At 48.6% G+C, this 9993-nt stretch overlaps 1 protein-coding gene across 1 annotated transcript; it reads right to left on the reverse strand.

Annotated features, from left to right (window-relative positions):
• Positions 1 to 25: 25 nt before the first annotated feature.
• GNPDA1 (glucosamine-6-phosphate deaminase 1) lies at positions 26 to 4430 on the reverse strand. Its single transcript, XM_027718570.2, has 6 exons — positions 4192 to 4430; positions 4014 to 4115; positions 2642 to 2824; positions 1912 to 2096; positions 1632 to 1806; positions 26 to 1360 (listed from the first exon to the last, which is right to left on the reverse strand). Exons 1-6 carry the CDS (start codon positions 4313 to 4315, stop codon positions 1263 to 1265), a joined length of 867 nt encoding a protein of 288 aa, XP_027574371.1. The 5' UTR covers positions 4316 to 4430; the 3' UTR covers positions 26 to 1262.
• Positions 4431 to 9993: the final 5563 nt, after the last annotated feature.

Consider the following 9993-nt stretch of genomic DNA (forward strand, 5'->3'; position numbering starts at 1 on the left):
AGCACAGATACAGTCAATGCCACCATTTAGAAAAAATTAAAGATGTTTAGTCTAGAAAGTTGCATTACAGATCAACAGCTTACAAAATTTCTGCATAAAGAAAATAAACACTGGTCAGTTTTCTTGCCCCTCCTGTGGTAGAATTGGATGGAATCACATATCAGAATTAGTGGGGTCTTGCTAGTACAGGCTGTTGTCCACCCATGTGGGACTTCTGTTATTAAAGAGAGGCTGAAGCCAGTGGGAACAGAGCATTTCCTTGGAGGCTGGTTTGGCATTTACTCAGAGCAATGGAAGGTTCTGCAGTGAGGAGAGAGAATGTATTGCTTCAGGCTCTGCCCTGTTACAGTGAACAGTGCTGAGCACAGAGTGGTCACTTCTGCTTCATCTGAACAAATCTACCCTTCTGAGTACTTCATAAAGCACCAGGGCATAGAAAGTTATACCCTGGGACTGAACATGAAGGGCTTCTTGTGTGACATCAATAACATCCTCAGATGCCCAAACTGCATGATTAACCCTGTGTGGGTGAATGCTGCTGTAGCCTCCTGTGCTGAGGTGATTGCAAGTCCAACATCTGGCTCAAAGCAGGGCTCAGCCAGGGCTTTATCCAGTCAGATTTTGGAAACAGCTTCTGGGGAATCTGCCCCATTGCTTGGCTGTCCCCATGGGGAGGTTTTATCTTTCTATCCAGCCTGAGCATTGTGTCTCCACTCAGGTCCCACTGTGTCTTCTCATCTTCCTCCTGGCTCCATCTTCTCACTGACCCCCTCTGGCTCCGGGGCTGCTCACGTGAAGCTTTCCCTTCTCCACTTGGACAAGTTTGCTTCCCATTTTCCATTAGTCTAATGCAGGAGTGTTTCATGGAGAAAGAATGACACACGAGGTACTTGTCCTAATTACAAGGAATACACCCCAAAGTGATTACCCACTCGGTTTGTGTTGTACTTTCACTTATCCTCACATTTCAGTTTTGCAGCCTTCAGTCCAAGATTACAGTCAGTTCATAGATCAAACAACTCATCCTTCACTGACTTCACCTTCAGAGAATGAGTTAGTGACAGAAGTTTGTGGAACACAGTGCACTGGATCCATCCATTTGGTTAATTAAGGCAGGTGTTTGGCATCTGTCTCTTTAATGGAGAGAAGCAACCATATGACCATTCTGGTAATTTGAGAACAAATATGAGATCAGTTTTTGCAGAAATTCCCTTTTTTCCCCAGCTATTTTCAACAGCTGGTTCAGCACTGCCCCGAGCAGATCAGTCACTGTATGGCTTCTTAGACTGGCTCCTCTCTGCTCCCGTTTCCTTCATGCTGTACAAGGGCTCCACGAGCTTGTTGTGAACCAGCATTAAACCTGATGGAGAAAGTAAAAAGATGATTTAAGTAGATATAATAAAGCAAAATTGTCATTCATTGGATGCTGATGAAATTAGACATTACTGATGTCCTTGTTCCTTTGCCCTTACACCTGAGCACTTACACATTTACCTTCACGCTGATTACTGTGGCATATTTAAGGAATATACTCCTTTGGGAGGTGATTACACAGAAACATCTAATGCAAAGCATGGCTTGTACCACTTAAAAACTACCAAAAGAGCTGCCTGGCCTGGTCAAACACTCACCTTTAAAGTATTTCACTGTCTTGACCCTGAGCTCCAGCGTGGCATCCTCGTCACACACGAACACGGTGTTGGGGTGCTGCTGGAAGGCAGACACTGTCCACATGTGATTGATGCCTTCCTCGATGGCTTTGTACAAAGCAAAGGCTTTGTGGGCTCCTGTGATCAGAATCATCACCTGCACCCCAAGACACAGAGAAGGGCAGTCAGGGTTGTTGCTTCAAAACAGGATAACTTTTAGCTGCTCCAGAGCTACTATAAGAACCACTGCTTTTCTCCTAACCTCTCTGGCATCCATGACAGTGCCTACTCCGACTGTCAAGGCCATTGTGGGGACTTTGGAGAGGTCACCATCAAAGAATCTGGCATTAGCCAATATGGTGTCCATGGCCAAGGTCTTCACTCGTGTCCTGGACACCAAACTTGATCCCGGCTCGTTGAAGGCAATGTGACCATCCGGGCCAATACCTGGGACAGAGATAGCGGGAGAAGAGGGTCAGCTGTAGGAGCAGAGCTAACAGCTCTCCCACAAGAAGGACAGTCAGTGCTTCCAGAAACACAGATCTGAAAAAAACACCTGCAATTCTTCTGGTCAAGCTCAAATTTGTGTCTGGTAGAATGACAGCAAAAGGCCCCTCTGAAGTCAACAGACTCTTCCCTAACTGTGCTGGGACAACAATAAAGCAAAGTAGGTGGCAGAATCTCAAGGCAAACTGATGGGAGAAGTTTGTGCTCCTGTTGGCTCAGAGGACTCTACTCCCAGGAGTTTCCTGTCAGCACTGACAACTATAATACATTTTGCATTTGTATCATTCTAGCTCTTCCCATTTCTTCTGCTAATCATTTCCTGAACAATTCAGTGACTAGATTGAAAAACAGAAAACTGTGGGAGCAGTACATTGGGAGACAAGGCTGCCAGCACACATCAGTGCCCAGGGTGGTGGACTGTGGGGTGCCTTTCACTGCAAATCCACTGAAAGACACTGGAAGTGAACAATCCTGCCAATTCTCACCTCCAACAAAGAGTTCAATTCCTCCAGCTGCTTTGATTTTCTCCTCAAATGCATCACACTCTGCCTGGAGATCAGGTGCATTTCCATCCAAAATGTGGACATTCTCTGGTGAGATGTCAATGTGCTTAAAGAAGTTTTTCCACATGAAGGAATGGTAACTTTCTGGGTGATCCCTCGGGAGACCTGGTAACAGAGCATGCACAGGACTAAGACAAACTGGAAAAACATCATAACATAAAGCACTTCCATACCCTTGGAGTGGCTTTGGTAATGGAGCACTGATCTGTCTGTCCTTTGTCACTCCCTCAGCTTTCACGAGTTGTTTCTATTTTCCTAAATAGCAGAATTAAGGTCAATCACAACAGCTCCTATAAGACATGTGCCCATATTAACACGCAGCAGATTTTCAGAAAAGCAGGTGTGTACCGTGCCTCATCTGTCAGTACCTTTTCAGCCTTCCTCCCACTTCATATTAGCAAGAGTGATTAAAAAAAAGTGCAAAAACCTGAGAAATAATAATAATTATATCAGTATTGCATATTTTCCCCCTCAAATGCTATAAACCCACACTGGGCTGGTTATTCCCTAATGCTGCTTGATTAGGATTGTTCACAGAAAAAATTCTTGACCGGGGTAAAATTAGTATTAGCAAATATTTAGCCTGTACGTTTTTCACCTTTGGATCTCTCTTTCTTCCAAAGAGGCTCTTTCATCACGGCTTCAGAAAAGAAACAGTCACCTGCTATCTTAGCACAGGTTACTGAAGGGCATTCAGGGAACACACTGAGTAAGGGACCTGAGCTACAGTGACCTTTATAATCCCAGAGCAAAGGTGGTAGTTAACGCTGCACACTATCTGAGCCTGCAATGACAAGCTGGTTCCTTACCTGGTCAGCACGTCAGTGCAGATAAAATACAGCAGTGTCTGTAATAGTGTGTGTAATACAGCCAACATCCAATACCCTTCAGTATCTGGGGTTTTTTCCATAGGTTTTCAAACCTATGGAAAAAATTTCAAATTTCTTCCACAGGTTTTTAAATTGTCCCCATCATTATCTTGGCTAATTCCCTGGAGGTGTTTAAGAAAAGACTGGACGTGGCACTTCAGTGCTACAGTCTGGTTGATAAGATGGTGTTTGGTCATAGGTTGGACTCAGTGATCTCAGAAGTCTTTTCCATCCTAACTGATTCTGTCATCCTGTCTTTCTATGAAATGTTGTTCCATCTTACCTGGAGCCCTTTGAAGGTGGAATTTCTTGCCCCACCACGCACTGCTGTGGTGTCCGGCTGCGGCAGCAGGCGCAAGGGCAGAGACAAACACACCCGGCAGGGCAGGGAAGGAGAGCCAGGAGCGCTGGCTGCGGGCACTCACCCACGTACTCGTCCATGTTGAAGGTCTTCACGTACTTGAAGGAGAGGTCCCCGTTCCGGTAATACTCCACCAGCTTCTTGTAGCATCCCAGCGGGGTGCTGCCTGCGGGGAGCCGCCGCCTCAGCCGGGGCAGGGGCCGGGCTGGACCCTGGCCCCGCTCCCACCCCCCGGCACCCACCTGTGGGCAGCCCCAGCGTGAAGAACCGCCCGGGGCCCGGCCCGAACTGGACGATGCGGTTGCGGATGTACTTGGCCGCCCACTCGCTGGCCTGGGAGTAGGTCTCCAGGATGATGAGCTTCATGGTGGGGCCGCCCGGAATCGATTCCTCCGCCCGGGGTCGCCTCTGCCCGGGAATCGCCGCCTTCGCCCGGGGATCGCTTCCGCCCGGGATCACCCGCCCGCCGCCCGGGGCCGCCGCCTGCTCCCCGGATCGCTTCCGCGGGCCGCCCCCCGCACCGCCCCGTCGGTGGGCGGTGAGAGCCCGGCCCGGCCCCCGCGGCCCTGCCGGGCCCGGCCCCGGGGAGCCGGGAGGTGGCAGGGCCGAGGTTTGGTGGTAGAATTCGGGGAAGCGGTTAAATCCACCCAGGAATGATGCGCCGCGGCTGCCACCCGGCTGTTCGGATGAAGCAGTCGCCAGCACTGCAAGAAGGCCCGTTGGCCAGATAAAGCTTTGGGAACCAAATACATTATTAAAACATTATTAAAAAGGCAGCAAATATTTCAATGCGGTTCTGCTGGGGTGCCCCCGTCACAGCAGGGATCCACCCGACTCCGTCCTTCCGCCTTTCATCCCTAAATCAAAGCCTTGTCACATCATAACAAGCTGCTCTCACACTTGAACTATCCTGTAGGGACACAGTTCAGGCATGTTCTGCGGGATGGAGAGACCACGACCTGCAGGTGTCCACGCTGCTCCTGGCACAATGGTATTCCCAAAACACCCTCCTGCTGTTGCTCTGGCTGCCTTTAAGCTCCGATGGAAACGTGCCTGACCTCTCCTTGCACAGGTTTGGATCGTTGTTGGGATGCAAAGCCCTTACTTCAAAGTTAGAAAGCTTTTAACTTTCATTAGAAGAAAGAATAAGATACAAATTGCTTTGCTGGGATCCAGCCCAAGCGGTTCCTTCTCATTTTAATAATTTAAATGACCTGGCTAGAACTAGTGCTCCTGGTATTGTCTCATCGTGGAGAGACCGCGGTTTGCATTTGGATAGGGAATGATGGGTGTGACAGGCTGTAGCCAGATGGCTGTGGTCAGACACGGGAAGGGTTTTAAGCCACAGAGACTAAATAAGTTCCAAGCCCCATGTGTTTCCATGAGCAGTGGTCAGCCAGCAGGCAGGCAGGTCTCTTGGTGGCTGGTGCTGGGTGAGGAGCTCACAGCAGCAGCATTCCCGGCTGTCCTGCAGTGCAGGGCAGCCTGGGCTTTGGCTCTGTGTGAAACAGCTCTTCCAGTTGTCCCATTGGGATCGTATCAGTGTGACAGACCCATTGGTCCTGTGGACACTGGCAGGAATCACGTTATCAGTGGGTTCAGAGGCACAGGATCAAGGTGCTGGGCTAAGCAGGGGCTGTGTCTCTGCTGAGATGGAGAGGAGGAGGGGACCTGGCTGAGGTCTGAACGATTCCCATCCTGGGGCTGCTTCAGTCCATTCTCCAGGTGCTGCTGGCCCGAAGGTGAGTGCACACCTGACCTGCACACACACATGGGAGTTTCCACATCACTGCTATTGCAGCACAACAGCAGCTTCTGGTGTACAAAGCCAAAACTGCTGCAGGGCTCAGCAGAGAGAGATGCTCTCTCTCTACCAGAACCTCGAGTCTCCAAATAACCCACATCGGATCCCTTAGCGTTACCATGGAAACGCAGCGAGGGCTCGGAGATTTAGGAAAAGCAAATACTGGAGGCACAGCCCGCGTAGGAATTGATTGAAGGAGACACCACAGACTTCCCACAGCGGTAGCTGTAGGGCAAGAACCGTGTCCCCCCTGGGGTGACTTGCGGGTTGTGTGGTTTGTCTGCCATCAGAGCAGCCTGTGGGCAGTGCCACCCTATCCTGCCTCCCACCTCACCTGCCCTGCGCCCCCTCGGAGGTGTGGAGAGCTGCTGCCTTTGAGGATTGGCCTGAAACAATCCCATTGTAGGGATGGGCTCGGTTTAAATCCAAGAGCTGTGGGGCTCTGTCTGTAGAGGATCTGGCTTTCATCTCCCGTGCGAGCGGCTTGAGCAGATACAGGGCACAAAGACACAGGAGGCAGCCGGCAGCTCCCAGTAAAAGCAAAACATGCTTTGGTGAGAGAAAAAGCCGCAATGGTCAGGAGAGCCAGGCACGTGCCCCCGTGCTGCCCACATTCCACGGATCCACTCCCTGCCGTCTGCATTATCTGAGTTGCTCTGGGGCTGGGTCATGCTTGTGACTCGCATGCAGAGTATTTTTAGGTATGATAATTTCGGCCCGTTATTGTTTCTGCGTTTCCAGCTTGCTGTTGCAATGCTGAAGAACTTCCTGGTGTCTGAACATGCTGATTTTCCTTCCTTGCAAAAGCAGCAGATGGAAGGAAACAAACACTTCTCTGCAGGAGAAGTTGAACAGGAGAGTTCTAACAAGCACAGCATTTTCTTTTGCCCCATCTTGAAGGGATCAGAGTCAACAATGCTCAGAAGACCAGGGCTTTTGCTACTGGGAACTCCTTGGGAGCACTGGGATTTTTTTCCAAAAAAAAAAAAAAGAAAAAGAAACAGTTTAAAAATATCTCCATGAAGGACTCAGTCTTCAGATCCTGTAATTAAAGAATCTTTTTAATATCCACCATCGGTCACTTCTTCCTGCTCCAGCATGTTCCACTTACCTTCTCAACCCACTTTATAAGAAAAGGAGAAACAACATCCCATATTGGATAGATCTGGAGGGGAGCTGCTCTTTTCTGCAAGCCTTGCTCACAGCTTAGGTCTCCCAGCAGCAACTCAAATCCCAGTTAGGAGGTTTTTGGGAGGGTCACAACAAGCCAGTGTGTAGGGCAGTGCATGAGCAGGCAGCTCCAGAGAGCACACATGCCAGTCCCTTCCCATATTGCAGACAAGGCTCCCATGGGAAAGCTGGCAGGGCTTCACTCCTCACCAGGTTAAAAACTGCCAGCCTAAGCAGTAAGGGATTTAATCTGGACAGCAAGATTAAATTAACCAGTGGTTAATTGTGATTTCTCCAGTAGGCTCAAGAAATAATGGAGCGACAAAGGACACTGGTGAAATCAGTGAGTTGGGGCTCCAAAAACCATGCTTGACTGAGCTGGCTGTGCCAGGTGGAGGCAATTTGGAGCTCAGCTCTGCCTTGCCCTGTGCACCATCCGTCATGTTGGCACAACTCAGCTGGATCACTCCGTATCTGCCCCTCGGTTCTGCTGCTGGATCTCAGGAGAAAAGTCCCATTGGGAAAGTCTTCCACCTCAGTGCTGCTGTTGTTTTCATTCCTCCTCCTTACAATACTCGGGGCTTATTGGGGCATAATTTTCTGCACCAGTAAACCACGCTCTGCTTACGCCTGACTCTGCCCGGGCTGGAGGACGTGTGGCTGTGCTCGCTGGGGCTCTCCTCGTTCCAGCAGACCCGATGTGACCGAGTGGCTTTTCTTGTTACAACAAGCACTCACCGAAAATTGCAGCTCTGTGTGTGTCTAAAGCTGTGTATGGAACCCACACCTGTGTCTGCCGTGCCAGGAACCTGCCACTGCTGAGGCTGGTCGAGGTGTGGGGCATCTTCCTTGGGCAGGGGCTGTCATAGAATCCCAGGATGGTTTGGGCTAGAAGGGACCTTAAAGATCATCCAATTCCGACTGCTCTGCCCTGGGCAGGAACACCTTCCACTAGACCAGGTTTCTCCAAGCCCCATCCAACCTGGCCTTGAACACTTCCAAGGATTGAGCAGCCACAGCTTCTCTGGGCAACCTGTGCCAGGGCCTCCCCACCCTCACAGGGAAGAATTTATTCTGTATATCTCATCTAAATCCACCTCCCGTCCCCTGTCCTGCTTTTATCTTTTCACTGTTCCAGAAGTCTTCTGTGATGTTTTGGGGAGGAACATCTATTATACAGCATTTATTAATCCTTAACAAATCTCTCCAGCCTAATTATACAGCTCTAATTCAGGATATTATTCCACAATGGGAAAACAAGACATGGCATCTATGTATATTCAATGCCTGTGATTCCATTTCTTGCACATGAAGTGCTTCTGCCTTCAGGGACGCAGGAATACTTTATAGTGATGACAAAAAAGTTTTTATCATATGAATATTTTGTCTTGGCTTTTTTCTTAATTGGGTAATTTAGCACTAAAAGATTAAAAGAAAGATCTAGTTTTAATGTCCTGCTTATGTCTTACTGATCTAGCTTTAACCCACCCTGCCTTTGAGTTTTATTATTTAGCTTTTAATGTTCAATATTTATTACAAAGTGAGATTAAAAGTTTTCCTTTATTGCTCAGTCCTACACAATAATTAAAGGAACACACATACAGTGCCAGGATTTCAGAGGACTCACTCCACTGCAATTCTGTCATATTTTCAATTGCTTTCAAATGCTTTCACAGCACATCCCATGCGGAAGTCACTAAAAGCAACGACTTTGAGCTTCAAGTGTCTCTTGGGAGAAAAGACATTTTGCACTGGAGGAAAAGTCAAAAAACACAGAGGCATGAAGTGATTTGCCTAAAACCATGAGGGAAATGAAAGCAGAACCAGTCATGTGCTGTAACCACAGCATTATCTTTCTACAGAGCTTCCCCACCTAAGAAAATAAAATATAACAGGGAAAGCAGCTGGAAGAAATTCCCATTACCCCTCCGGAATCAGTCGTGCTGAGACTAGACAGACTAATTAGGCCGTGATTTGCCTCCACTGGCCCCAAAATGGCTTTGACACAAACAGTTTCACCAGTTCTCCACGATACATTCCAACATCTTCTCTGGGGGTGTGTACAGGTTGCATCTTATTTTAGTCTCTACGTTGTCCAAGTCAATCACTGTGCAGCTAATTACCACTGTGGCTACAGCCTTACTTAGGGATGTAATCCCACCTCAGCGGCAAGTAAATCCATGCATGTCATCCGGACAGCTCCTTACTCCAGCGAAATTCTCAGTGCAAATTGTGAATCTGGTGGAAAGGTGAAACCAGAGTCTGTCAGTGCCTGCAGCTCCTGTTCCAGCTCCTTCAAAGGCACCTGTGTTGCAGGAAACTTGCCTTCTCCTTGTATCTCCAGTATGACTCCTCAAAGAAGAGTCACTCTTTGAGGTTATTCCTGGCTAAAATCCCTCACGGTCCCTTCAGCATGAGAACTGGGATGTTCATTCATCTCACTAAGACATCGATGAACTACCTATGCCTCAAAGGCAAAATACAGGGAAAAAAGACTCCAACCTGATTATGGTACGGAATAATGAGCACTGAGGCATGTATTTATGACTGAGTTGCAGTTCAAAACCATGTCCTCAGGCTTAAACGCTTGTAACTCTGAATCTGCAGCTTGGAATCCCAGAGGGGCTGATTCAGCCTTCCTCATCCTAAAGCTGATATATTTAAATCTCATCAACCTTAGGGATTGATGTGGGTAATTTTGTGCAAGCCTGACTACAGCTGAACTGTGCACGTAGAAAATAAAGGTTACACAAGCCAGAAAATCTCTTAGCCAATGTAACAACACAAAAACTCCCTGAATAAACCAACCTCTCTCGCTGCGTGGTTTCCTACACGTGCTCCTTCTGGAAAGAAATATCTGAGCTGCAACACCATCTGCTTCATGTGGATATGGAAGAGCTGACGGCGCTTTTGGAAGAGTTGGCCAACATCTTGTGTTTGGCTCAGCTGTGGTGCAGCAGTCGCTGCCTCTTCCCTGCCTGCACGGGCATACATTGGCCCTGCAATGTGGTGGTGGGACAGGGTAGGACCAAGGCTTGGTCAGCATGGCTCATATAGTGCTGCTTTCTGA

The sequence above is a fragment of the Pipra filicauda genome, unplaced genomic scaffold (genome assembly GCF_003945595.2).
Source record: "Pipra filicauda isolate LSUMZ 115617 unplaced genomic scaffold, ASM394559v2 scaffold3_size10097308_pilon, whole genome shotgun sequence".
Lineage (NCBI taxonomy): Eukaryota > Metazoa > Chordata > Aves > Passeriformes > Pipridae > Pipra > Pipra filicauda.

Excerpts from the sequence above, each read along its gene's own strand:
- GNPDA1 (XM_027718570.2), bottom strand. The coding sequence starts at position 4,315 with ATGAAGCTCATCATCCTGGAGACCTACTCCCAGGCCAGCGAGTGGGCG. Across the intron at positions 2,097-2,641 it reads AATTGAACTCTTTGTTGGAG|GTATTGGCCCGGATGGTCAC; the intron begins GTGAGAATTGGC and ends TCTCTGTCCCAG. Across the intron at positions 1,807-1,911 it reads CTGTCATGGATGCCAGAGAG|GTGATGATTCTGATCACAGG; the intron begins GTTAGGAGAAAA and ends CTTGGGGTGCAG.